This window comes from Heterocephalus glaber, unplaced genomic scaffold, assembly GCF_053883595.1.
Source record: "Heterocephalus glaber isolate CG9 unplaced genomic scaffold, H.glaber_assembly_v1.0 deba00001600, whole genome shotgun sequence".
Taxonomy (NCBI): Eukaryota; Metazoa; Chordata; class Mammalia; order Rodentia; family Bathyergidae; genus Heterocephalus; species Heterocephalus glaber.
The window spans coordinates 40,953,050-40,980,849 of record NW_028258372.1 but is presented as its reverse complement, the minus strand read 5'-3'; the positions used below and the strand labels follow the sequence as shown (position 1 = coordinate 40,980,849).

Below are 27,800 nucleotides of genomic sequence, written 5' to 3'. Positions count from 1 at the left end.
AACGGGTTGAGAAAACATCTTTATTTAAGAACTGCCTGCTACCAGAGTCAATAAATAGCTACCATTACAAGAACTACAAGAGCAAAATCGGGTCCAGTGGGGTGGCTCCGTTTGAACAGAATCCTTCAAGTCAGTGATCCAGCGAAGGCCTAGCATTGCCAGTTCCTGAGCTCTAAGCTACGAAGGTCCCAACATGGGTGGTAAGCTGGCATAAGGTGCAGCCCATCTAAGGCCCAAAATGCCTTACGCCCCTGAGGCTGCCTGGGGCTCTGGGCAAAGCCATCAGACCCCTTTTGTTCCTCTTCAGCTGTCCTTTTTGCCCTGCCTTCCAAAGCCTATGGCATATATACAAGTCCACGGGGCGCCCCCGCCCCACCAAATGCCTGTTTCTGCAGAACTCTTTAAGTCTCAGCAAAATTCCCTCTGACCCTCCAATTCCTCTTTGGCCCAGGTTCAACCCGAGCTAGAGGGACAGCACCACACCTATGCTAGGGACACCAGTGTGCAGGTACTGCTGTCCCCCGAGGCACAGGAGCCCCACTGGCAGTCTCAGCTGGACATGGGAAGGGGATGAGGGGAGTCAAATATCCTCAGCCATCTTACATTTGGGGCTCTCACCCTGAGTGCAGGTGGATGGCTCTTGGGACTGCCCAGGGGCAGTGCCCACTGGGGAAGGCACTGGGTGGTAACCACAATCCCTGGGGTGAGCCTTCCCCCTTTATGGCTTCCTGTAAGGTGCCCAACCACAGCAGATGGCCCCTCCAAGATTTCCTGTGTTCAACACTCAATTCTAAGAATCTCGGCTCTGGAAGAACTTCAGGCATCTCCCACCCCTTACGTCACAACTTCACGTGGCCCAGACCCCTCCACGACACTCAAAATTCCTAAAGGTTCCTAGACAAGAGGCTGCTGAACTCATTCCAGGGTCTCATGGCAGAAGCTTTCCCTGATACCTCATTCCAGTCTCTCCTGTTATTACTTTAACAAATAAAAAGATACCCCCAGCCCCATGGCCTGCCACTCTGACACCAGCAGTTATTCCTGCCCTGAATGAAAGCAGACGATGACCCCAAAGGCCTGGAGATGACTGGAGAAAGCTGCCCTGCCCTGCACTGCTAGGACCCAAAGGCAAGCCTGTGGCCAGCCCCTCCGTGTGCAGATGGGGCACCTGCCTCCTGAACAGCTGCCTGCTAGCTGGCTGTCCCATCTTCAGGCTATTCACTGGGCACCCAGCTGTAGGGCAAGCTGTGTCCCTTGTCGCCTCCTCTGGGGCTTGGTGTTTGAGAAGGGAACCTAGAACTGAGTCATGGGGATGGGCTGAACCCCACTCAGCTCCCTGAGCCCGCCTCAGCAGAGGAGACAGAAATCAGCAGACCCTCGCCAGGAAGAGACTGAGAAGCTGTGTAGCCTAGTCTGCTCCTCCAAGCAAGCACATGTCCAAGCAAGAGGGCTTTGCAAGCGTGCATGTCCTCAAGTCACCTCATCTCAGCAAACCTTAGCACTCTACCTGGAATCTCAGGCTGCAGGACCGTCTGCCTTTAGTACAGTTCTACATCCCCAAACAAATTCTACCTGCACAGTGGTCAGAGTTTCTTGGTTAAAATGTTCCCTGGGTCTCCCAGCAGATCCACCTTCCTCTTCCTCATGGACCTCATTAGAAGGAAGTGTTTGGTTGTATTTCTTCAAGCAAGCTTCCGGCCCGTGCCAAGCCAGGTCAGACCCCAGTCCAAGAACTAGACCCCTGTCCCCTGCCTCCCTGCAGAAGCTGAGAAGTGAGGAGAGAATCGGACAAAGCATAGAAGCTAGCTGGGCACAGGCCAAATCCCAGCCAGCAGGGGACAGAGAGAGGAGGCTAGACTACCTGGAGTCCCTTCGAGGAGAATGGTCAGGAGCGGAGCCTCAGCGCCCTCATGTGGGGATGGGGAGCAGATGAGGGGGCTTCGGAGAAGGTGTGTGAGCTTACATTTTTAAAAAACCGTAGTGGGTAAACATCAACATAAACCTGCCCAACAAAATAGAGCAGGACTTAGAAGTTTAAAAAACCATAACAAAATAGAGCTCTAACTGTAAACTACAGAAAACAGGCTCAGGGTCTTTGGGGGGCAGATCCCTTCCGGATGCCCATCCCGTTGCCCCTGAACATGAGTGGCCCCATCAGTGCAGGCTTTGGGGATTCTGGCTGTACTGCCACTGTGGCCTCCATCTGGGGACTCTGTCCTTGCTTTGGCCTCTTTCTGGAGCAAGGGTCAGGGGGATAGGGCCTCCAAGCCAGCACAGCATGTTGAGTTCCCAGCAGAAGCCAGGCTAAGAAGGCAAAGAGGGCCCGATGTCTCCAGGAATCTGCCTGCACTGGGAGGTGGGCCAGGCCAGGCCGATACCGTGATGGCCAGCTGAACCCTCAGGGAGGAGGCGCATCCCCCTCTGGCCTCAGCCACCCTCACAGCCAGGCTGAAGCCAATCAGCACTGCCTCCAACAGGCAGGCAGGAGACTCCTGTGCTTACCCCAGCCCTGGCACTGTCAGGCTGGGATCTGGAGGTGTCCCTAACCCTCTTTGGCCCTCCTTTTCATCATCTGTGAAGGGCAGCGTGTGGACAAATCGAGCTCTAAGGCCTCTTCCGGCTCTGATGGTCTGTGACTGGTGACGCACCCTGAGCTCAAGGCAGGATGTCCCTTTATTAACCCCTTTTCCTCTGGAAATGGAAGAGTGGTCTGGGGATCTGGTCTTGCCAGGCACTCCGGAGAATTCCTGGGAGCAGGCAGGGTCACGTTGCTCCTTGCCTTCTCAGGGGCCTCCCAGCCTCAGGACGAGGGAGGACAGAGCGGATGTTGCACTCCGGCCTGCGGCTGGGCCTGCAGGTGGAGGAGGCAGAGGCAGGGCTGGAGAAGGCAGGGGGCTGTGCGGCATGGGTCTTGGCAGGGTGGGGGACATCCCCAAAGCAAGCCCTTAGGTCACCCAGCCACCTAAAGTGGCTCTGTCACCCTTGGGGTGACGGGGGGGGGTTGGCAGTGTTGGCTGGGAGGGCAGTGTCACCTGGATGGTGACCATGCCTCAGGCCTGGGCAGGCACCCCTTCCACCAGGGGTCCCAGCCTCAACCCTTTGCAGCTCCCCCTGCAGCAGCCTGGAGCCTCACCCCTCACACCAAAGGAGCTGGGGCTCCCAGCCCCGGGCATTGGGGCCCTGGGTCTCAACTACCAGGGCAGGCAGGGTCATGGAGGACAACGCCAGTTCCCATCATGCCACGCCTTGGGGGACTAGGGCAGCTATGGTCCCAGGGTTTGCCTTCTCTTTAGCTGAAGGAGGTTGATGTTTAGGCTTTGTCCCACTTCTTTAGCCTGTTCCTGCCCAGTGTCCTGCTGGGCCCAAGACTGCTGTCAGGTGGCAGAGCCACGTGTGGTCTCAGAGTGCCATCTCTGCTGCTTTGAAGATGCATATTAAAACCCTTTCCCAATAGGCCTGTTCCTTCCATCCAGGACCTCAAGGGGCCCAGGCAGTGGGCTCAGCATCATTATGGAAGTCACTGCCCGGTGCCTCAATTCAAAGAAAAAAATCCTTGCGTCGTGCTCTTCAGTGGCAGAATATGAAGTACCCTGCTTCCAACAGAAGGGTACTGTTTAAAGCAGGTGTGTAAAGCCAGCCCCTCCGCACAGCATTGGGCCATTGTGGCATCTGGAAGGGGCCAGGGCCAGCTGGCAGTGTCCGTGGGAGGTGGGCGTCCAGCTGTGGCATGGAGGGAGGGCTCTGAGCTCAGAGTTCCAGGTAGCCTATGAGGATGAGCATCAGCACGGAGCGGGAGAGGATGGCGCTGGGGTGTGGGGCCAGGCAGGCTGCTGCGTTCTCCACCATCATGCTCGTGCCTGGAGCCAGCAGCAGAAACGGGCTGAGTCAGTGCGGCCCGGGACCAGCCCAGCCCTCCAGACAGGAACCAGACCTTTCCTGAGACCAGAGACCAGCTGCGGGCCAGGGGCACCGGGGCCACCCTCCGAGCTACACCTACAGTACTGGCTGGGGCCTTGCCTCATCTTCAGCCTCCCGCCAGACCCCACAGAACAGGCAGCCTCACTTCCCTGGCCCTAGGGAGGAGGAGGAGGGCAGCGGGACAGGCACCCTGAGTCGTCACACTACTTTGGTTCCTGCCTGCCTTCTTGCCCTTTGGGCTGGACCTGGCTTGGGTGGTCTGGATGGACCCTCAGAACCCAGGGGGCGAGGCTGGGGAGAAGTCGGCACCTCCATTCCTCACGATGTGGACTTCTGCAGGGATCCCATCCCCTCCGGGCCCTGTGGTCCGAATCTGTACCAGGGCATGGCCAGTGTCCTCCAGCATGGGGATTTCTATCCAGTTCTTGCTGGTGAGGTGCAGTATGGGAGTGGGGTGTAAGTCATTCTGGTACAGCATCTGCAGGAAGATGTCCTTACAGCGGGGAGCAGCCTTCCACCCGGCTCTGCTCAGGTCACTGGGAGGGGCCCGCACAGCTCCGGCCTCGAGTCCTGTGTGGCTCCCTCCTTGGGTTTTGAAGACTCCTGAGGCTGGAAGGACTCACCCCAGTCCGTTGCTGCCCCTGCACCCCAGGCTCACCTTCCACATCGACCTCATCTGCCCCCTTTTACAGTCTCTCCCACAAGCCCCTTGGCTTTGACCTCACTCAGATCCCTCTGCTATGAGTTGCAGCTCTGCATGCTCCTCCCCATTCCAGGCCGGCAGGCCCCTTCCTCACCTTGTAGCCTGTGACTGCAGACTCGTTTCGGAGGGCGACCACAGGGTCCCACCTGATGCTCAGGCTGGAGCTGGAGAAGGTCCAGGAGATGTTGCCTGGAGGTCGCTGAGGCGCTGCAGGAGGGGGAGTGGAAGAGACTCCCACACCGTTCCCCCACCCCTCCCCTCAGCCAGCCCTTCCTGAGCATCCGCCCAAGCAGAAAACACCCAAACATTCTGTGGCCCCTGGCTAAGAAACAAAGCCCATGAAAATCCAGGGAGTGAGGCCGTGAATTCTATCCCCATAGCCTTGCCTCTGCCCAGCCCAGAGCTTGAGCGGCACAGCAGGTGTCCTGTGTGTGACAGAGGCCAAAATGTGGTCCTGGAGGCCCCCACTCCCTCCCTCCCTCCCTGCTGGCTCCCAGACTCACGGGGCTTCATGGTTGTTGCATTGGTGGAAGGGCTGGCGGGCCCAGTGCCGGCCCGGTTGTAGGCCCGCACGGTCACATGGTACTTGGTGTTGGGGTGCAGACCGGTGACGCAGGCAAGGGTCTCCAGCCCTGCTGTCCTCACTCGGTCGGCAGCTGCTTCTTTGTCCCCAGCTTTCCAGTAGCGGATCTGAGGCGGGCAGGGGTGCCCTGGGGCCAGTGCCAAGCCCAGGGTCCCCCTGCCCCAGCCCCATTCGGTTCCTGTCCTGCTCACCTGAGTCCTGTGACTCAGTCCCGGGTCTCAGAACCTGAATGCTACATCACCAGCACCCAGAGAGCAGGGCACATGGGTGTGAGGCCCCGGGACTGGCAGCCCAGCAGGGCACCCAGGCTCAGAATACTGCTTGGGACACGGGCGGGTGGGAGGGTGACCAGGGTGGGCCCAGGCTCAGCCTAGACACGGCCTGCTCCAGCCCGGTGACTGAGGGGATTCCACTGGGATAGGAAATTCGCATTCGTGCTTGTGGAGTAGCGCCCTGGGCCCCAGTACGCTTCAAATGGCTGACCCATAAACGCAAACCTATTTTAATAGCGGTGTAATACTAAGACCTCTTCCAAATCAAGGCAGAATTTGGAGTCGACTTCTCCCTGAAGTCTGAGCCGAAGTCTGAGCTGATTGTACAGCTTTCCTTGGACCGCACCCCTTCCTCTCCCACACCCAGCCTGTGCTCACCTCGTACCCCAGGAGGACCCCGTTCATGTCCTGCTGCACAGGCTCCCAGGTCACGTTCATCTCCGAGGATGAGATGCCCTTGGCCCAGACCTTGGTGGGGGCCACCCTGGGCTCTGGGGACCGATACAGAACGGGTTGGATTCCCTGGGGCACCCCCGGGTCTCACAGAGCGGCCCCAACCGGGACTGCACCTGCTTAGGAGTTGGAGGAGGGGAGACTAGGTAGCCGCCGGAAGCGAGGCCCCTGCTCCTAGCAGAGCTGGGACGCGAGTGCCCCCCCCCCAAGCGGCTGGGGAGAGGGCGGCCCGGGGCGGCCCACCTTCCTCGGCAGAGTACACTGTGGCCGTGAGGCTCTCGGGGCCGTCCCCGCGCCGGTTGTAGCTGCGGATCTTGACCTCGAAGGGCGTGTAGGGCCGGATGCTCTCGTTGCTGTAGACGAAGTACTGGGTGTCGGCGCCAGGCACTCGGGCCGTCTGCCAGCTGCTGCTGCCCTGCCTGCGGAAGGACAGCAGGTAGCCGAAGCCGTCTCCGTTCTGGTACTCCCGTGACATGGGCTGAGGGCAAGAGCGCAGCATGGGCGCCGGGTCGCGGAGGCTTCCCCGCCCATCCGCTGGCTCCACCCAACCTTTGCCAAGAGGGGCAGCCCCGGGATGCCTGTGCCCGCTGTGGTCTTAGCTTAGCCTGCAGTGGATGTGGGGACAGGGCAGCAAAAGAAAGGGCAAGAGGGAGTTGTCAGCCTGTAAGTCAGAACGGTGGCGGTCCCTTCTGCACACGGCTCAAATGGGGGCCGAGTGGGCTGGGATGTGGGACAAGGCCCGGCCCCTGAGAGGCGAAGGCATATTTCTGCCTCCGTCCCTGCCGGCTTACAGTCCAGTTGACGATGAGCTCTCCGGGGGCTCCACCTCCTCCGCCGAGTCCTGAGGGTGCCACCGAAGGGACTGTCAGGGGCCAAGGGACACAGATGTGGCTTGTTAATGGGCAACAAGCGGACAGAAGCCCTGAGCCTGCACCCACGCCTGCAGAGCTCTCCAGGACAGAGGCACCTTGCATGGGCCCTGACCTGAGATCAATTCCCATCTCTGCCATTTACTAGCAGTGTCTCCCCCCGGCTGAGAAACTTAACCCTGCTGTGCCTCTGCTTCCCTGCTCCCTCAGGTGAAGATAATGCTTTTCTAAAAGGCTGTCACGCGAGTGAAACTGAACGAGAACGGCTAGCATACAGTAGGTGCTGCATAAATGACAGTCGTGTCGACTTAAACTGAAACGCAGAAACCAACTCCAGTTTGCGTTAAATGAAGGGGAATCAATTACCCAGAACTGTAGTTAATGGAGAAGAAAAAAAAAAACAAAAACAAAGCAAGGAAACAAGAACCCCATTTCTTTTGGGTTCCAGGGTGTCTTATTACTATTTTTCTTTCTGTGGAAGATTCCATCTCCTAATTGTCTAGTATTAAACAAGGCTGTATTTTTGTATAAACCAAGGGTGTATTTTTCAGCTCCTGCAGGTTGGCTGGGCTCTGAATATCCTTACAGAAACTTCACTTGGCTCTGGTGGTGACATCTTCAGGCCTTGCACTTGCCAAGCAGCACTGAAACTGGCTGCCGTTCAATCCCGTGAGGTGTGCGTCATTAGTGCCCTTGCCGATGCCCACACAGTTGATGTGTAGCCCAGCTGGACTTTAAAGCCCCTCGCTGTGCCTTTGCAGCACAGGTACCGTTGGGCTCATCAACTCTGGGATGCTAGAATAAAGGAAGCCCTTCATCTTCAAGTTGTTAGGGTTGAAGAAGATGCCCTGTCTGGAATTTCCCACTTAGGAGAGGTACGAGTTAAAATAGTTGAGACTCCAGAAAGAGCCCAGAGAGTCAGCCCAGAGCAGGAGGGAGTATGGCGAGGGGCCACGTGAGGACCAGCCTAGCACATGCCCTGCTGAGGTCTGGGCGGGCAGGAGGAGGAGGCAGGGTCCCCATTCCCTGCTGTGGCCCTGGGCCCTGGCTCTCATGGCCTGCACCTGTCCCTCCACCTGCCCTACTTCCGCTCAGACACCCACACCCCTTTCCTGCTTTCTTCCTCCTGCTCCAAAGAAGCCATTTAAACAAGGGTGTGGAGAGACCAGCTGTTTCCCCAGCCCCCTGCACCACACACACACACACACACACACACACATCTTCTAATTAACTGATTTCTGCTGCACATGCTTGTCTAGGAGGACATCTCCCTACCTGCCAGGGTCCTGGGTTCAAGTCCAGACTTTGCCAATGTGACCCTTCCCTTCTTCAAACTTTGGTTTCCCATTTTTAAAAAATTAAACTTAAAAAATGACAGATGCATGTCAGATGAAGGTTGGCTCAGGTTTTAAGTGAGGCATCTGGCCTAGGCAGTTCATCCATGCACCCGCACTTGTCCCAGCTTGGTGACCTTTCTCAACTGTTTTGTTAGGACCGGAAACCTGGTGAGCAGGGCTGGAACTTCACAATGGCTGCTCCCTTGGGGTTCCCTGTATGGGGGCCCAGGGTCTCTGCCCTGCTGAGAGCTTTATACGGACCCCCAGACCCCTGACCTGCTTCCTTGGTCCGGATTCTGCTCGAGGGCCCACTGGGCTCGCCGGTACCCAGGATGTTGCTGGCTAACACCCGGAACTCATAGTCCATCCAGGGAGTGAGGCCCAGCACCTGGGCGGTCTCAGCGTTGCCCTCGATGTTGGCAGGATCTGTAAGGCACCAGGGAGTCATGGGGCAGCATGTTTTACTCTGCATGTAGCTGGCAGGCCCTGGGCGGAAACTCCTTGGTACCCAGCCTTTGTGGAGTGGGCCATATACTAGGCACTCGGTAGCTCTTTCAGAAGCGCTGGTGCCTTGGTGCCCTTGCTAATGCTGCGCGCAACCCCACACCCCATGACTATTTTCGCTGCTCGGGTACTAACCTTCCAAGTCTCAGGGCAAGGACTGAGCTCCTGCCAACTCTCTCTGCACTTCCGCTCTCCCCGGCCTGGGCATTCCCTGCCAGCCGAGTGTGAAACGTGTCCCTCCTGAAGCTCCAGGCTCAGCCCTGGCTGTCTGACCCCCGCCCCCTGCCCTCTGACCCCTCCCTCAGCCAGCCTTCTCACACTTACTAGTCCGAACCTGCTTCCACTTCCCTGCAGGTCGGGTGCGAGCTTGCAGGGTGTACTTGGCAATGGGGCTGTGGTTGTCAAAGCCACGGCTCCAGCTAAGCTGGACGGTAGTGTCACCGATGTCTCTCACCACCACGCCTCCCGGGGGACCTGGCGGACCTGTTCCAAGAGGCAGGGAGCAGTGGGCTCAGGTATGGGCTCTTTCAATGGGATTCAGGCCTAGCTTGGGCGGGTGCAGTACCCAAACAGGGCAGCAGAGGGCGCGGCAAACATACCCGGTGGGAGCCAGGGCCGTCACAGTGAGTGGGGTGTGGGGGAGGGATGTATCTTAGACAGCGGGCGCTCACAGTGGCCACTCTTAGAGGGGTGGACAGTAGAGCTCTTCCAGCACTAAATTTGAAGACTGAGCCCAGCAAAGTACTGTCTTGGGATGTTTAAGGGTGGATATTTTTTTCCTTCAACACTGGGGGATTGAACCCAGGGCCTTTGCACTGAGCTACATCCCTAGGCTCTATACTGACCCCAGACGCCGACCTGCTTCCTTGGTCCAGCTCTTTTTAAATTTTTTTTTAATGTTGAGACAGGGCCTCACTAAGTCACCTAGGCTGGGCTTGGACTTGCAATTCTACCTCTGCCTCCACAGTGCTGGGATTACAAGTGTGCATCACCATGCCTGGCTTGGGTGAATTGGTTTTTTTCTTTAAATCTAACTTTGGAAGAAAATATGCCAGTCACTTAAGGCCTGCAAAGACCATGCAGGTACTGACTGGGTGGCCGGGCCCAGCTTGGGGGCCCCTCCGGAAGCCTTCCTTCCCCACCCCTCTCAGGCAGAGCAGCAGCCAGGCAAGCGAGTCAGGACAGCACAGCTGGCCCCGAAGGGAGCTGGGGACGGGGACAGGAGGGCAACCACGTCACCTCGGACCAGGACGGTGGCCTCTTTCGACGCACTATCCACCACCGTCTGGGCCATGCACTCGTACGTCCCTCCATGGCGCAGCTGGGCACTCAGGATGGTTAGGTCCCCAACAGTCTCCTTCTGCACAGGGTCAGAGAAAGTGGCCCAGGGGCCGTGAGACACAGGCAGAGCTCGGGATGGATGACTGTGCCCTGACGTCCAGTCCTGTCTGGTCAGTGGCAGGGAGCAGCTGCTCCCACATCCCCTGCGCTGGGGGACAGGGTAACAAGAGCAGTTGTGGGAGGGCCTTTGGGCGCTCAGGATCCTGTTTGCCTCTCATCCTCTCCTGAATGCCTGGTCCTTGGCTGGCCCTTAACCTAAGGGTGAGCTTGCTGTGGAGGGGCCTCGGGTGGGACGGCTGGGGACCCAGCGCGCCCCCGTCTGGCTGCAAGGAGGGAAGGGGCTCACCACGCTGGCCCTCCGGTAGTGGCCCCCAGGCTTATCGAAGTCGATGGGGAAGTCATCCAGGGTCCAAGTGAAGGTGAGGTCCATGGTGGGGTCATGCGAGGCATGGCACTGTAGGGTCAGGTTGTCACCCAAGTTGATGTCAGCACTGGAGGGGGCCAGGGTGATCTTGGTTGCATCTGCAAAACATTTTTTGAAAAAAGAATAGCAAACAAGGCCTCTGGGTGTCTAGGGGGAGGAGAAAGCCCAGGGAGGGATACACAGTAGGACAAGAGGCTCTGCCCTGCATAGCACTGTGACCGACGGACATCCTGACCGCAGCGCCCTGTGAGCTGGGGCAGGACTGACTGGAGAGGGTTGATCTTGAATCCTGGGGTGACTCGGAAGCAGAGCGGGACGCTGGGAGGACGCCCTGGCAGGCTCAGCCCCTACCTCGCACAGACAGGACGCCCGTGCTGTTGGCCTTGCCCATGAAGTTCTCAGCAAAGCAGGTGTATCTGCCTTCGTCCGAGCGGCTGATGTTCCTTATAACCAAGGTGCCATCTGGCGTCACTGTCAGCCTGCAGCAAGGACAAGGCAGATGTGGCCCACTGGGGTCACAGTCACACGAGGGGAGACCCGGAAGAGGGGGGCGCGTGGCTCCGGGAGCAAGGCGGGCGGCACCTGCTGCTGTTGACCAGAATCTCAGTCCCTTTGCTCCAGAGCACTGTGGCCTTGGGCGCCGCCCGGGGCTGGCAGGCGATGCTGATCTCCCCACCCCGGGCCGCGGGGATCAGGCGCCTGACGGGGTTCTGCCGGAAGTCCGGGGCCAGAGCTGGAAGGAAGGGGTGGGTGTCACGTGGTCGTGTGCTGGGCCCTCTGAACACCTCCAGAGAGCAATGCAGGGGCTCCTGGAGCCCCACATCCAGGGCGCGTCCAGAGTGCAGCACCTTCCGGCACCCCACTGCCACCGCTCGGCCCCAGCCAGCCACTAAATCTCCTGCTTGGATGAAGACCATGATGATGATGATTAGTTTTTTTGAGACAGGGTCTCACTATGTAGTTCAGGCTGGCCTTGAACTCCGTATGTAGCCCAGGATGGCCTCGAAATTGCAGTGATCCTCTTGCCTCAGCCTCCCGAGTGCTGGAACTACAGGCATGTGCCACCATGCCCAGCCTGCCTGGATTATTGAAAAGTCCTCCTGTTTGTGTTTCCCTCCTGCAATTTCATTCTACCCAGCAGCTGGGAACATCTTTTAAAAAAGTATGAATGCCTCACAGCGGCTCAAACATGAGTCCCCCACCTTTCCCATCACAAACTGCTCCACTCTCTCCCTCACTCATTCTCCTCTAACCCTCTGAATTTTGTTGTTCTTTGAAGTTGCCAAGACTCTTCCTGCCTCAGGACCTTTGCACTTGCTATAATGTTTGCCAGGAAATTTCCCTGAGTGTCACAGGGCTGGCTTCTTCTTAACACTTAGCTCACATCCCAAGTGTGAGAAGTCTTTCCTGACCAACCCACCTCACCCCCTTCACGCTACTGAATTTTCTTTATGCTGCATTTTTATGGCCGTCAGACATTGTGTAATCATTTGATTTTGTGTTTGTCCCTCTCCCTCTACTGGATTGTAAGCTGCCTGAAGGTAGAGTTGTGATCTTTTGTTTCCATTCTCTAGGGGGTGTTGAATAAGTATTAGTTGAGTGAATGAATGAATCTTAGTTAAGCCTCACTATAACTTAAAGTGGTAGGTAGCAATGTACCCATTTTACAGATGGGCAAAGTGGGGCTCAGCAGCCTTGAGTCACACAACTAAACATTAACAGTAACTGTCGAGGGGTGGGCACCTATCACACGAAGGGCAGACCCTGTATGCTCCGCCTCTGTCGTCTCACTCCTGTGGCAGTGGGATGCAGACAGGGTGCTCACTCCTCAAGTTTTATAAATTGAGAAACTGAGGCAGAGACAGTAAGCAGCTTGCCAAAGGCCAAGTGCTGAAGGCTCTGCGTCAAACACAGGTCTAATCAACATGGTTGGCGATGTCTTTTGCCATGTTTTTCTCTGTGGCAAGCACTGGCTTTCGGGTGTGTTTGTGTGCGTGCGTGAGTATGTGTGATGTTAGAGAGCCCAAGACTCAGAACGCTGGCGCCCCCACCTGCGGTCCCCTCCCCGGGGCCCTGTACCTTGCACGGCCAGCTCGGCGCTGGCGTAGATGGTGCCGTGCTTGTTTTCGGCCACGCACTGGTACATGCCCGAGTCTTCCAGGCTCAGCTTGGAGAACCGCAGGTCTCCGGCCGACACCTCCACCCGGTTCTGTGCCGAGCCCTGGCCAGGGCAGCGCGGGGCAGGGGATCAGGCCCAGGGAGAGGGGGAGGGGGAGGCGCCAGGCTCAGTGCCTTGGGGTGGGGCTCACGGACCCAGGCCTACCTCAGAGACACCTGGAAGCCCAGGAGCTGAGATTGCCAGGCCCCCTTGAAGTCAGAGGGCCAGGTGACTGAGGCCCACACCCCACACCCAGCTCTCTGGGATTCTGTGCAGCTGCCCAGCCTGTGGCCATGTGACTCTGCCGGAAGAACGCCCAGATCCACCCGATCGCCCCAGAGAAGCTGCTAGGGCGCGGGGAGGCATTAGGGTGCCAAGGGAGCCCGCTGAGCAGAGGAGGGGCTTGTCGGGGGGGTGGGGCGGGTTACCTGGGAGGCCAGGGGCTCCCCGTTCCGCAGCCAGCGCACTGTGGGGCGGGGCTTGCCGGCGGCCGCGCAGCCCCAACGCAGGTTGGCGCCTATGTCGGCCTCTGTGTCTGAGATCACCTTGAGCCACTCGGGCTGCGCTGTAGAGAGCAAGGGAGAGAAACCCGAGATGAAAGGGAGCAGCCGGACGCTTAGAACGGAATAATCGCAAGCCTGCAGTACTTGTTCCAGACAGCAGAGGGGGCTCCCTGCATCCTGGAATGGAGAAGACAAAGGGGAGAAGGGGAAAAGGAGGGGAAAGTTGCGCTCCGCGGTTGTCCCGGCGGCTGCTTCAGCGGCTTAGGTCATCCTGAAGCCTCCTGTGCGCTTCCTGCACGCCTGGCTGAGGCTCTGAGCTGGCCCCTGCAGCCGCAGCCTCTTTGATCCCATACCCGGGGCAGCCCTGGGGCGAGAGGGCTCCTACCAGCTTTGGGGCTTCTCCTAGCCCAGGGCCCCCCACCCCCGTACCCTGCACGATGATGCGGCCCTGGACGGTGTCACGGCCCCTGGAGTTCTCCGCTTCGCACTCGTAGGTGCCCTCGTCCTCGAAGCTCACGCTGGGGATCTGCAGGGTGGGCTCGGCGGTGGCCCACTGCGGGGACAAGGAGCCGTCCACTTTGCGCCACTTGATCCTGGGGACTGGGCTGGCGGGGGAGACTGAGTCAGGGAGGTGGGCTGGGCAGGTGCGCCTCCGCACGCAGGGCTGCTGAGAACCAGACTCCCAGCCCTTCTGGGGTTGCTGGGCAGCTGGGCAGGGGACCAGGAAGCTGGGAGGGGACAGAGGCGCCAGGCGATTCTCCTGCTCTTCTCCTAGGTAGGCTCGGAATCCAAGTGGGAAAGGAACCAGAAGCAGGGCTCCTGGCTCGCCTGTCCCCTGCCACAGCGTGAAGCCACCAATGCTGGTCTGTCCCCGGAGGCTGGCGGGCACTTGAGCCTGTAGGCCTTCCCTGTCCTTTCAGCCCACGTTTGAAAGTCTCTTTAGCTATTAGTAATCTGTGCATTAAAACGGACTGCAGATCGGTGGGGTTTTTGTTTGGTTTTTGGTACTGGGATCTAACCTAGGGATGCTACATTCCCAGCTCTTTATTTAAAAAAACAATTGAGGCAGCATCTCACTAAGTTGACGAGGATGGGCTGGAACTTGTGGTCCTCCTGCCTTAGCTTCCTTAAGTGCTAGGATTACAGGGGCAAGCCACCATGCCTAATTAGGAATCAGAGAGTCAGTGTTGTCCTCCCATATGCTTTTCATGGGCGTTTTTGCAGGCCTAATATCTCTTCACAGAGCAGCAGCCCCATATTTGAGGAATGAGAGATCGAAGCACAAATCACTTTTTAAAAATTCATTCCACAAACATTTATTGAGCATCTGCTATTGCCTAGTCCCATTCCAGTGAGTCCTTGTCCTGGGGAACAAGAAAGATAACCCCTTCTGTTGTAATTTTAAAAGTAGATATCTGTTAACATGCATAAAGTATTTACTGACTGCCAGGCGCTGTTCTACAGATGGTATATGTGTTAACTCATTTAACCTACTCGAGGATGCTATTATTATCCTACTATCATCACCATTTACAGATGAGTAAACTGACACACAGAGAGGTTAGGTAGTTTACCCAAGGTCTCCCAGCCAGCAAGTGGCAGAGGTGGGATTTGAACCTGGAAGACTGGGGTCCACATCAGCCTGCAGCATGGATATTCCTCAAACTGTCAGAGCTTGCACGTGTGGCCACAGGACCATGTGACCCATACACTTAAAACCCCTGGTGAGAAGTGCCTCACCTGCAGGGAGTGCTCAGCACCCTCGGGCCCTGCAAGGGGCCAACTTGGCTGTGCGTGACCTTGCCCGCCCTCCCCATGCCCCTGAGGTGCTATGTCCCACCCTGGGGACCCTCACCCCATCACTCACTTCCCAAAGGCAAAGCATTCCAGGGTGACCTGCTGTCCCACCAGCGCATAGGTCTCTGCAGGGAACCGGGCCTTGATACTGGGCGCAAAGAGCCTGGGATCTGGGGAGAGAGGGTCTTGCAGACCACAGGCAGTGACTCCACGGCGGGGCAGCTCCTGCACTCAGGACCCCAGCATCGCAGCCCTGTTGGTGCTCGGGCCACTGGGCAGCGAAGCGGGTGGGATCTCAGGAGCCACTGTTCCCATTCTGGGGCCTGGCACAAGGCTCTGAGGCCCTTCACCATCTCCAAAGGGGACCCCCATCTTCCCTCTCGGCTCCCCCCTCCTGCCACGCCCCCCCAGAGACCCTGACCTTCTGCAGCCAGATTGAGCTGTGCGAACTTGCTGAAGACGCTCTTGGTGGAGAAGTCCATGTGGCTGGTGGCCAGGCACGAGTAGTTGCCCAGGTCGGAGGCATTGGTCCGGGCGATGTACAGGTTCCCTGTGGTCTGGGACACGAAGTGACGCCCGTCCGTTGGGATGAAGTTGGGGAACTCGTTGAGGAGCCAGCGGTAGGACAAGCCTAGGATGTGGGGAGTTTGAGGAAACCAGGGAGTGCTGGGCTCAGGGCTGATCTGGGTGAGACCCCAACATGCTGGCAGTGATCTTCTAACCCTGCCCTGAGAGTCCCTGTGCTCAGAGCTGGGGCTGTGGGGAGATGTGACTCTGATCTGTCCTTGGAGAGTGCTAGGTGCTTGGGACCTACGTTCAGGGGCAGCTAGAAAATGGCAGAAGCAAGTCACTTAAAGTTAGGGTCACCTGCCACCTCTCATTTCATCCTTCCTCCACTGTAGAGCATCCAAGCCTTTCCCATGTCCCCCATCCCCAGGACCCCCACTCACCTGGATAGTGGGCAGGTGGATTACAGGGCAGCATCACCCCCCAGCCTTCGTGGGCTTTCACTGGGTCTCGCTCCTCTTTGGAGAATTCCTGCAGAACTGGGGACAGAGATGGGGCTCAGGCACCATCCTCCAGGCCGGGTCCCCTCCCCGCTTCATCCTCCACAGGAAAGCTGGAGGTCATCAGTGAGTGTGGAGTAAGGTAGGAAAGCCAAGCTTGAGGGTGTCACCTGTCCCTCGGGAACCTTTCCCGCCCCTCTTGCCCTCCCCTCAGTGTCCTGGTCCTTCCCCAAGTCTCACAGCCGAAGCGGAGGACGCCCTCCCTGCTGACGACGGTCCCCACGGGGTTTGAGGCCAGGCACTGGTAGACGCCAGCATCCTGGGCTTTGGTGGGGTTCATGATGACCAGGTTGCCCCCCACCAACTGGTGACGAGAGCCTAGTCCCAGGTTCATCTCTGTGCCATTCATCTTCCACCTGCCACAGAGGACAGAGGAGGGGCTGCAGACCTGGTGACAGGGCCGACAGGAGGGGAAACCAAGGCTCCCTAGGGCCTCCCAGCACCAACTGCAGGGGCCTCACCTGTAGGTGGCAGGCGGGCTGGCCCGGGCCCGGCACACCAGGGTCACCTGCTCCTCTGTGGACTCCTCTGGGAACAGCAGGCCGAGAGGCTGGTCTTCAAAGACAGGCCCAAAGGCGGCTGGGGATCCCTGGGCTAAATTCCAAGCTGCAGATGGGAACACCGCAAGTCCTCAGGGCCCGGGGCTAGCTGAAGCCTGGTCTCCAGCCCGTGCCATCCAGCAGAAGTCTCTGGGACAATGGGAATGTTCCACTTTCTGCCCTGTCCAATATGGCGGGCACTGGCCACTTGTGGCTACTGAGAGCTTGAAGTGTGGCTAATGCAGCTGAGGAATTGAGTTATTAAGATAATTTAATCTTAATTAACTTAAAATTGAATTTAATAGGCTGGGCAGGCCCCCACTGGTCAAGTCAGCTCATTCAATCACACACACTACCCTCAGGTATTAAGCACCTGCTGTATATGGGGCACTGGGCTTTGAAATGAGTCAGACACAGACTGAGGGACCTCGAAGACTGCAAGGAGACAGACAACTGACATTGCAAGATGCCATATGCCGTAATAGTGGTTTGGGACCAAGGATCTGGGACCCTCACAGCGGGAGCAGTTGCTACAGCCCTGGGGGACTCAGGGGAGCCTCAGAGAGTTCCTCTGAGGTGGGCATGGTGGTGCAGGCAGTAAACCCAGCTTCTTGGGAGGCCGAGGCAAGAGGACCCCAAGTTTGAGGCCAGCCTGGGTGACTTAGCGAGCCCTTGTCTCTCTCTGGGGCATTGAGCTCAGTGGTACAGCATTTGCACAGAAAGAGGGGCAGCAAGGGTGTGTGTCCCTAGAGTCTGTGCCATTTGGGGGCTGAGCAGCCCAGTGCAACACGCTCTGGTAGGAGGCCAGGCTGGGCCTTCTGGGGCAAGCTGTGGTCCCCTTCTGGGCCCTAGTGTCTTCACCTGTGAAAGGAAAGAGTAGGCATTCACCTCCCGGGCCCTGCGGGAAGATTCACCCGAGCGCTGCCGAGGCAGCTGGTGCAGGGCAGAGTGGTCAGCAAATGTCTGCTGGCCCCGCGTGTGGGTGGGGTGGGGCCTGGGGAGAAGGAAGGGCTGACAGGGTGGATGGAGGGCGGGTGGACTGGTGGCAGTCTCGTAAAATCCCAGTCACCCCTCAAGAGGCTCAGTAAAGGGAATGACTTGGTCACACAGCAAGCCTGTGACACAGCCGGGTCTGGACCTCAGGCTTCCTGAAATTGCTAAACCAATGGGTGTCACACGGGAAGACGGAGTTGGCGCGGCAGCCCTGTCTGGCCAGATGCCTCTCTCTCAGCACCACCACCACCATCCTGCCTCAGCAGTATGGAGGGGGCAGCACCTCACACCTCCTGCCAGCCTGACGGGCCACGGGGGGGGCACCTCTCAGTGCAGCTCACTTCAGCCCTCCTTGGCGGATCACAGAGGGGAGGGGCCGGTAATCAATTAGGGCCTCCTTTCGGGGTGCACCCAGCCACCAGCCTCTTCCAGGGATGGGCCCTATGCTGCAGCTGAGGCCCGGCCTGGCCCCTGGAGGCTGAGGGCAGCTGTTCAGCAGCTCTCAGAATGAGGGAGGAGGGAGGGCTCCCAGGAAGGGGCGACACAGGGGTCCTGGACCCTCCTCACACCCAGCCCCTCCCTCACTGCCACCGCAGGCCTCGGAGGGCCCAGCGCATCTCCTTTGGGCTGTTAGCCCAGCTTAATCCCCAGTTAATGATGGTGGTGGAGGGTAGAGACCCCCCACACACAGCTGGGACCACCGGGAGGGGAGTGGGAGGGAAGATGGGAGGCAGCAAGATGCTGGGGAGCACCTCAGACAATAGCAACTCTCCAAGTTGTCTGGGTGGTGGGGCCGCCTGGGGCCCAGGCATACTGAGGCTTGGAGACTCTTTCTTCCTGAAAAATTTCTCCTCTGCTTTCAGCTGCATGCACACCCTTACACTTAGCCAGTACCCGCGTGTGCACACTGCCACATCGCTCACCTGCATGCTTGTGTCACACACACATACACGCATAACACACACACACGTCTCTCTAAGCTCCCCGTGGGCCAGATGCATGCGTCTCCTTGCACAAGCATCAGCGCCTGGCCGTGTAGACTTATTTCTTCTATGTGAGTGATTTCACGGATAGTATATTTATTGATAGTAAATACATAAATGAAAGAAACAGTACAAGTAGACATTGTTGCTCAATCCTTTGCTCTTTATCAGGTACCATGAGCCCGTAGCTCCTTCCTGTAAACTCTTGACATTTTCTTATTTTACCAGCGTGGAAACAGACTTAGAAAGGGTTCCATGACTTGCCCCGCACAGCAAGAAGCAGACCAGGAGATTTTGCCCTTGGCCAGCATTCTTCTTTCTCTTCCTTTTCTCCTCTTCCTCCTCTCCCCCTCCCTCTCCCTGTCCTGTTCTCTCTCCCTCTGCCTCTTCTTTTTGTGGTACTGGGGATGGAGCCCAGGGCCTTCTCACTGAGCTGCATCCCCAGCCCTTTTTAATATTTTATTTTGAGACAGGGTCTCACTGAGTCTCTAAGTTGCCCAAGGTGGGCTTGAACTTGCAATCCCCCAGCCTCAGCCTCCCAGAGTGCTGGGATTACACCCATGCACACCATGCCACGGTGTCCATCAGAACCACCAGGGGTCCTGTTCCGTCCCAGAGGTCAGCAATCAGAATCACTAGCAGCTCCCGGAATCCCTCTGGGTGGTGCTGGGCAGCTGAGTGGGCCCGGAGCCCGGGCTGTAGGGAAGGCCTAGTGCTTCCGGAAGGGTGGCAGTGGGGAGCCCAGCTCTGTGTTGGGGGCCCTTCCAGACATTTATCTCCCCATGCCGCACCCCTACCCCTCCAGGTTCACGGCATCCACGTCCACAGACACTACCACATACCCTCACTTCCTCTGCAGCTGCATACACACCCACCTACACATGCAGCTTCCACACATGTGTGCATGCACACACTCGCACACACACACGCACTCCCAGGCAAAGCCAGCTCTCCCTGCTGTCCTTGTTCCTCGTGGTCACAGCTTCTCTCCTGATTCCCTGTCCTGGTAACTCTTTCCTTGGATCCGGGCATCCGGAGCCTCGAAGGGGAAGGGCTTAGAGAGCACAGAAGGGAGGAGGCGCCTCGTTGATCTTCCTGCTTTTCCCTGATCAGAGCACCAGGAACCCAGAGCTCTACTCCAAGAGCAGAGCAGCAAGAAAGACAAGGGCTGAGGTACCTTCCTGGCAAGGGTGGGGACCAGTGATGACATTTGGCACCTCTCTCTCTCTCCTTCTCTCTCTTGGAGATGCAGGTCCTGGACCCTTCACAATGGGCCTGAGGCCCCTGGGTGCTTCCCACACTCCTTGCTTAGGATGGGGCAGGTCCAGCACCAAGTTGTCCCTGAGGGAGGGGCCACTGAGGAGGCCAGGCACCTCTCCTCTGCCCTCAGGCTGTGTCTCCTTTCTGTGCAGCCCCAGATCCCCACTCGAGGTCAGCCCTGTTTCCTAGGAGCCTCTTCGAGTTGGGTGCGAGATTGGGAGGCAGCGAGGATGAAATGAGAACATCTGGAAGTGTGCCAGTGGGCGCAAGGGACCAAAGCACACTGGCTCAACCTTGAAGGCAGCCTGAGCCCTGAGAACCCTGGGAATGGGGAGGGTGGGTACTGGGTTCAGTGTTCCCTGCTGGGGCGCTCTCTAGGGGAAGAAGAAAGGCCTGCTCAGCCAGGCAGGGAGGGGGCGTGGTAGGCTCAGGGGAGAGGCCAAGCAGCAGCCCCCCAGCCTCTGCTGAGCCGCAGGCCTGGACACTGCCCCAGCTCTAGCAGTGTAGGTCTCAGCCCTGTGTCTCACCTCCCTCCTCCTCTCTCCTCCAAGCTCAGCACCAGCACAAGATCGAGGCTCCTCTGCTCTGCCTCAGCTCAGCTCGGTGCTCCCCTCCACTGGTCCCCAGAGGGCAGCTCCCAGAGCTCTGGGGCATCATTGCTGTTTCCTGTGCCGGGGACTGTGAGCAACCCAAGGTGACCATGGGCGCTTGAAGTGTGGCTAGAGATCTGGGCATCACTGTTCAAGTGAACTGACCTTGGCTTTGTAGTCCTGTGGGGGACAGTGCAGCCTTAAAGTTCCAGCTCTAGGGGCTGGGAAGAGTAGTAGTGTGCTTGCCTAGCAGGTGTGAGCCCAGGGTTTGATCCCCAGTACCACAACACACACATACACACACACACAAATGGTGCAGCTCCAGGCTGAGAGCCTTGTGCCATAATCTTGCTGTGTGACCCAGAGTAAGCCACTTGGGCTCTCTGGGTCATTCTTTGCTCATCTACAGCACTACAAAGATTCATTTCCACTCCTAACCTCAAAGGTCAGGTAAGATCCACAAATGAGAATTTTTAGCAAGGAAGTGGCCTCAGAAATCTAGGCCCTACAGCAACGCAGAGGCAATTATTTGCATAATCATCACCAAATCATAGCAGTGATTTGAGAACATAGTCACCCTTCGGAGCCCAGATGAGCCCGCTTACCTGGGGAGGAGACCAGGGCCCTGGTGGCCAGCAGCAGCAGCAGCAGCAGCAGGTGTGGCTTGGTCCTGGGGCGTGTCCCCATGGTGGGCTGTCAAGGTGCAGGGGGATCCGAGGGGAGGAGCCTCAGGCTGGCTCCGGGGCGCTGGAGGCTGAGAAGCACCTGGGAGGAGACGGCGCTGAGCAGGCAGGCGAGGCCGCACAGCCTGGCGCAGGGCCCTCTGGTCAGCAAGGCTCTCATTCCGTACCGGCTGCTGCCAGAATCGCAGATCCTTGACCCTCAGCCATTACCTCCGAGCTGTTCCAGGGCTAGGGCCTCCTACTGCCCCAGGGAGTCTGGCTCTGCCCTGCTTCCCGCTGCCCCTCCAGCCAGCAGGGTAGGCTCAGGAAGTGAGAGCGGGGACCCCCTGGGAGGCGAGACGCACCTGCCGCTCTGGTCATGGCTCTGGTGCGGAGCCCAGAGGGGAGCCGGGGCTGTGGCTGGGTGGGGCCGCTGGGGTTCAGGGCAGACTCCTCCCCACACCTCTCTCCCACAGCCACCTGGGTGGGGTTAAAAGGTGCTTCTGGGAGCTGCATTAAGTTTCCCAGGACCACCTCATTTTTCTAGCAGTGAAGAGGGGTCTCGTGATTTATCCACACCCTCTCGCCAGGTAAGGCATTTCATGCTTGGCACAACCAAGTCCTGAGATGGGCTAGCAGCCCTGTAGACCTGCTAGGCCAAGGCTAATGCAGCCCCAAGGAAGCCTCCCTCTATCAGCGCAGCAGAAGCCTAGGTAGCCTCGGAGCTTCCAAAGCCTGCACCCTGACTACACCGGGACTCGGATGGACAGAGCTGCGCCTCCTTTGCACTATCCCCTCAAAGAGCTCTGCAGGCACAGGGACCACTCACGACCTCTGCTGCTTCCTCAACAACGCAGCCGGCACCTGCAGGACTGGAGGTGGGGAGAGAAGCGGCCCCAGGGCCCGCCAGGGAGGAGGTGGCCAGGGAGGCTGGGCAGAGCTGAGAAATGGGGAGTTAGGGTGGTAGCGGTGAGCAGATGCCCCTGCCCAGGCTCCAGCTTCACAATCCAGAAGGGTGCCCCGGGTCACCTCCCAGGGTGACCGCTCCTCCCTGGCCCTGCCACTGTCACTTCCAGACTTGGTGCTCCCAGCCCCTCCAAAGGCCCCGACACCACCTCTGTCCCCTGTGATGCCCTTCCTAGGCAGAACAGCCTCCCCTGTGGGACCCTGTTCTCCTAGCAGCCCTGCTGGGAAGAGCCCAACACGTGCCCCTCTGCACACAGTTGGAATTCAGCTCTGATGGGTTTTAACTTTTTTTTTTTTAGTTTGAGATAAGGTCTCACTAAGTTGCTCAGGCTGGCGTCCAACTGCAATCCTCCTGCCTCAGCCTGCTCCTCCCCAGAATGGGAAGTTGTGGGGATCACATGGGTATAATTCAACACCATGTCTGACTTCCAGCTCTGATCCCAAGGAGACTCTTGGTGCCCTGCCCATGAAGCTGATGCCTCCACTAGAAGGTGGTGATCTCCGCCAGGGGAGAGGCCATGCCACGTCCATCTTGGTATCGCTGTTTCTAGCGGTGCCTGGTACAGAGGAGGTGGTACTTGTGTGTCACACTTAGCTGGTGGAGAACATCTGTGGTTCCATGTTCCCAGAAGCAGGTGGGCACAGACGGATGGACACACACACACACACACACACACACACACACGCACGAACGCACAGTGCTCCTGAAGGTGAGGGAGCTGGCATATAGTCTTGCCTGCATCCATTTCATTGTCTCATGTATTAACCATGTACCAGGCACCGTGCTGGGCACAGGGGAGGGGGTGATAAAGATACAGCCTTTAGGGGGGTCCCTCTCCAACCAGAAGTGGCTGTAAGATGTGCTCACCAGCTCATCGACACTCATCTCCCCATACCATCTGCCCTATGACACATTCTAGAATGCCCAGGGTGGAGGAGGCTTTTTGTCAGGAGCAAGGCTGAGTGGAGCTATACCAGGCCCAGAGCTGCTCCCCACCCCCAGCCCTGAGCCTACCCAGCTTCACCCAGGCCAGCTGCCCTGGCACAGGGGTACAGGCACAGGCTGGCACAGTCGGGCACAGGCTGGCACAGTCGGGCACAGGCTGGCACCATCGGGGGCTGGTCCTGTGAGGTACCAGTGCAGGAGGGGACCCACCACTTAGGGGCTCAGGAGCACAGGGGAGCTGGCTGAAGTTCTGAGCTCAGGAAACAAAGGGCCTGGGGAGAGCTGGGGACAGCTGGGGACAGCAGGCTGTGAGCTAGACTCCAGCGCACGACAGGCTTTCCTGAGCTAAGGACCCCTGTGTGGAGCCAGTCAGAGATAAGAGAAACACTCCTCCAAATGCTGCCTCTTGGGATGCCTCAGAGTATAACTGAGCCTCAGTCTCCCATCTGAAAAATGGGGAGGGGTGGGTAGGACCCACTTTAAGGAACTGTGGCATTATGAAGTTAGGGTCATACCTGGCCCAGTGCAAGTGCTCAGGAAAGAGCAGACCTTAGGGCTCAGTGTGCTCTCAGCCCTCAAATGTCTCCAGGAACTGCTCATCCATGAGTCAGGCTTACTGCCGCTGTCATACTTGGCCTTACTAACACGAGCTTAGGACGCTGGCACACCCGCCACCTCCAGGGCAGGTGCCTTCCTCCTCTAGCATCCCACAGGTAGAAGGACCTAGGCAAGCACCAGCAGCCGCCCCAGGCTGGGGCACATGGACACTCCCATGGGAGCATCGTCCATTACACTGTGTGCTCGGGGTGGGGGGGGACCCAGCTGGGACACGATCATGGGCAGATTCTCCTTTTCAACCCTCTACCTCCTGCCTGGCAGGACAGAATGGCAGAGGTGGGTACCCTGTCCTGTCTCTAGGATGGAGACTGCCGCCTAGGACAGCTCTGTCATCCTCCATCCTCTGGGAGGACCGGGCTCTGTGGTGGGCTGGGTGGGGGCAGCTGGGGTGCTCGGGGGGGACTGTGGTTGAGAGGTCTTGGTGATGCCCAAGGCTGCTGCCCTCAGCTGGAGAGGTTCTTAGGACAGGAATGGGTGAGACAGGGGGCTCTGAGGCCCCAAGTGGGGGACAGGGGAGCTGCACCACCCAGTCCCGCTCTGCACGCTGCCCCTGCTCCTCCTTAGTCTCCCTGCAGGCTCTTTGGATTTGCAGCGGTCTCCCCTGGGCCCCGGCCCTGGTGCTGCTGTGCCGTCCCAGAGTCAGTGACTCGGCTCATGCACCTGTCTGAGTGTGGGGGGGTCTGGCCCGGTCTGCAGCCTGGAGTCTGACCCTCCAGTGCCGGCCTCTCCAGCAGAGACACCTCTAGAGCAGGGAGCAGGAGAAGGGGAGAGAATTAAGCCGTCACTGGACTTGGTTTTCCCACCTGCCTGCCCTGTTCCGGGTGTGACACTGGGCAGTGAGTGAGGGCTTTGGAAGAAGGATCCACTCTTTTTTGTGGTGCTGAGAATCACACACGCCTCACACATGCTAGACAGACACCCGGTCACTGAGCTGCACCCTCAGCCCCAGAAGGATTCCTTTTCAAGAAGCCAGGAGCAAGGACAGTTGTTTCAAGTTGTTGCTGAAGAAACAAATCAAGAAGAAATTTTGCTCACGCATCAGCAGAGCGATATCTGTGGGTCACTCTGTCTCGGCTGAGAGCGGACCCCTCCCCAGGGCCCAGACAGTTTCCTGCAGGTGGGCTCAGGGCAGAGAGGACTGCAGGGCAGGAAGGCCATCCTCTGGCTGCTGGGGAGCCCTGTGGTCTTTGGGTGAGCAGACATCGAGAGGACGGGACTCTGCTGGAGGAGACCCAGAAGGCTTTGCCTAGGTGGGCGCCCCTGGACGGGTCTTGGCACATCTAAGTGGGGACCCAGTGGCTCCTGAGAGGAGAAGGGCTGAGGTGCACTTGGGGCTGAGTTATCCTAGGAAGGAACGGGCTTGGGTTTGAGGTGAGAACCTTACATGCTTTTGCTTTTGTTCGCATCCTCTTTGGTAAACAAAGAAACTGGGCACAATTTTGTAGCAAGGACTCACTAAATCCCAGAAAGGCCCTCTTCCCTCCAGGATGGTAGCAGCCGGGATACAGAGCCCACAGAAGTTCCAGGAATTTTCCAGGGTAGCAACAGCCCTGGGAGTTTGGTCTCAGTTGGGGAAAGCGGTCCTCCTGAAGGAAGGGAAACTTCCAGCGTGCAGGGAGAAATGAGAACACGCTGTCTTTCGGATTCCCGAGTCACAATCAGGAGCCATTTGAGAGAGGACGACTGGAGGCTGGGAGGAATTTATAGGGCTGTCCGTCCCAACCTCTGCTTAGCGAGACTCTAACCTTGGGCCAGACCCCAGGCCTCTATGCCATGTTTAGTCACCAGCTGAAAGGAGGTGGCCTGTGGCTCATCTTGCTGCTCGGGGAGTGTCACCCTCAGTCTGACCTAAATCGCTTCTGCCTCGCTGGGGTGCACTTTGCTCCCGTTCTTCCCTCTTCCCTGATACCCTGGTCCTGCCCTAGGAATCCCTCCCAAAATACAAACACCACCCACACTTAGGCTTAGAGTTTGTCTTTGAAATGTACTTTCTCACCAACGTTTGGCTTGAAAATGTTTCTGGCACATGGACAGTGCATCTTCCAGCCCACCTCATAGGTAGGCAGAGGAGACCGTGGGGTGTGAACCTGCTCCCTGGGAGCAAGTCCAAGAGGCCAAGTGTGTGTGCATGTGCATGTGTGTGTGCGCGCGCGCACACTGCGGTCCTGTTGTACACACTTGCTCGGAGCCCATTCCACACTCTCCATTCGCATGAAGGCTGGCAGAGAAGGTGCAGGTGTGGAGTTGGATGGGGAAGGCAATCAGGCAGGGGGAGCGGGCAGGGGGCCTGGGGGCTGGAGCCAGAGGAATCTGTGTGATCGGGGAGGGAAGTGAGGGACTGAGTCGGGCAGATGCAGAGTTGGAGGGAGAGCTCAGGCCCTCCAGCCACACCCACCTCTGAGGGCATTGTGCCCGCTCCCCGGCCCCTCTGCTCCCTTGCCACTTAGTGGGGGGAGCATGAGGTGGTAGGGGGACCTCAGTGACTCTGACACCATCAGCTCAGGGGCCCTGGTCTGCCGCCTCGTCTCCTGCCTCCGGTTACTGGAGGACTCCTGCGGGACATTTGGAGGGACTTTTGCCTTGTGGTTCTGCCTGGGCTTGGCCAGGAAGCCATTAACTGGGGGCGGAACTCCCTTCTGCCTGCCCAGGCCGGGAGAGGGGCATGTGCTGACTCCAGGCCACCGCCTCCCCCCCCGCAGGAGTCTCCACAGATCCCCGCTCTTTGCTGCCCCTGCCCTCCTGGGCCGTGTCAGGTCCCTTTGGGTGGGACATGGGAACAGGCACCAGAGCGACTGAGGGGTCGAGGGACTGAGGGGCCCTCTGGCCCAAGGCTCTTGAGCTCTTCTTTCTCCTACTTCCTCTTGGGCAGAGGGAAAAGGGCTCAAACCCACCCTGCCCAGAGCAGGGGCTATGGAGGTGCAGCCTATTCCCCCCGTTCAGGCCAGATTCCCAAATCCCCAAACAACCTTGACTGACAGCTGTTCCCTAGGGACACAGGCTCAGCCCCCTGCCAGAGGGGCCAGCGGGGTGCCCACGTCTGCCCGGTGCAGCACAGGAGGCTCTCCTGGCACAGGGGCTGCCTCATCTGATGCCCTCGCTTCTGGACCTGGCAGCTCCTCTGGGAGGAGGTGACAGGATTCAGCTCTGGTCACTCACAGGGTCACTCGCTGCTTCCCCCCTTCTGGCCCATTACCTAGACCCATGGTGCTGGGTGCCAGGTACTCCTTCTAGATCCCCCGGGAAAGCCAAACTTTGAGAAAATCCTTCCCTCCTGCCAGAGAAGCTGAGGGGGAGAGATCAGCAGTGGCAGGGAAGACAAGGGGGAGGGGAAGGGAAGGAAGTGCAGCCCCAGTGTTCCAGGCTCTCACAGTGGAGAGTGGCTTGCCTCAGTTTCTCCTGCCTGAGCCTCAGCTCCTGGACAGGCCTCGGCCCAGACTTGTGCTCCACTCTCTCCTCTCTCTTCCACAGCCTCGCCCTCTGTCCAACTGAAGAAAGACTTTGCAAAGAGGTCACCCTGCACAGGAAGCCTGCAGGTGACCTCAAATTTGAGAAGCTCTGCTCCATTCTATCCAGGGCTTCTGGGGGCAGCCCAGGGCCCAGGGCCTGGCCCCACAGACCAGCCTGGCACTGCACTGGCATCCCAGGGTGGGCCCAGGCACCCCTGCCCTGTCCTCAGGGAGGTGCCTCGGCCGGCCAGCTGAATTCCTGGACACACTCCCAAGGGCAGCTTCCCAGCCAGGCTCGGCCTGGAGAACGCCGCCCATGTAGACAGGGTGGAGGAGAGCTGTGAGTCCGGTGGCCGGGTTGGGGCCAGGGTGAGAAGTCAGACCACCCTCCCCACCAGGTGGGCATCCCTGTCTGCCTCTGCCCCCTCCCAAGTCACAAGTGGGGTATTTAGGGGCCAAGCACGAGCCCCTGCCCTCCCAGCTCCCAGGAAGCCCCTGGGATGGAGAAACAAAAGCGCTTGGCACCTACCTGCAGTGAAGGAAGGGGTCGGCTGGGCAGGCGGATGCTGCCTGGGTCGGTGAGCTGCGGCGGCCCGGCCGCCAGCTCTCGGGCAGCTGCCCGGCCCCCCGGCCTCAGCCTCTGGCTGTCCGGTGGTGGCGGCAGAGAGGGCGCGCTTGTGTGCGCTCCCGGAGCCACTGCAGCATCTCTGCATCAAGATCTGCTCCTCCCTCTCCCCGCCTCCGCTCACTGGCTGGCTCCGGTCCTCAGCCAGGCTCGGGCCCCGGAGATGGCTTCCTCGGGGCCCCTCCCGCCCCTTCCGTCCCCACCCTCCTGGCTCTACCTCATTTGCTGTCATTTAAGGACCAA

At 58.6% G+C, this 27,800-nt stretch overlaps 1 protein-coding gene across 4 annotated transcripts; it reads right to left on the bottom strand.

The window, feature by feature from the left end:
* Positions 1 to 27,721, bottom strand: Cntn2 (contactin 2). Of its 4 annotated transcripts, none has more exons than XM_087193982.1 (23): positions 27,462 to 27,721; positions 20,900 to 24,487; positions 16,391 to 16,535; positions 16,110 to 16,285; positions 15,813 to 15,908; positions 15,284 to 15,493; positions 14,933 to 15,032; positions 13,495 to 13,670; positions 12,991 to 13,127; positions 12,484 to 12,625; positions 10,987 to 11,137; positions 10,756 to 10,883; positions 10,327 to 10,502; positions 9,879 to 9,999; positions 8,964 to 9,122; positions 8,412 to 8,561; positions 6,721 to 6,791; positions 6,173 to 6,348; positions 5,855 to 5,967; positions 5,125 to 5,311; positions 4,716 to 4,828; positions 4,228 to 4,527; positions 1 to 3,857 (listed from the first exon to the last, which is right to left on the bottom strand). In XM_087193982.1, the coding sequence occupies exons 2-23, from the start codon at positions 20,979 to 20,981 to the stop codon at positions 3,748 to 3,750; spliced, it is 3,219 nt and encodes a 1,072-aa protein (XP_087050108.1). In that variant the 5' UTR covers positions 20,982 to 24,487; positions 27,462 to 27,721; the 3' UTR covers positions 1 to 3,747. The 4 variants fall into 4 exon arrangements, with proteins under 4 accessions (XP_087050108.1, XP_021098118.2, XP_021098117.2 ...); XM_021242459.2 differs by having other exon boundaries at positions 20,900 to 21,102; positions 27,462 to 27,720; XM_021242458.2 differs by having other exon boundaries at positions 20,900 to 21,059; positions 27,462 to 27,720.
* Positions 27,722 to 27,800: the final 79 nt, after the last annotated feature.

Bases quoted from the DNA above. Each gene is read 5' to 3' on its own strand.
- Cntn2 (XM_087193982.1), bottom strand. From the start codon at position 20,981: ATGGGGACACGCCCCAGGACCAAGCCACACCTGCTGCTGCTGCTGCTG. The intron at 6,792-8,411 runs GTCAGGGGTCTG...GGCCCCTGACAG, and splicing joins AATCCGGACCAAGGAAGCAG to TCCCTTCGGTGGCACCCTCA. The intron at 5,312-5,854 runs GTGAGCACAGGC...TGCCCGCCTCAG, and splicing joins GGGTCCTCCTGGGGTACGAG to ATCCGCTACTGGAAAGCTGG.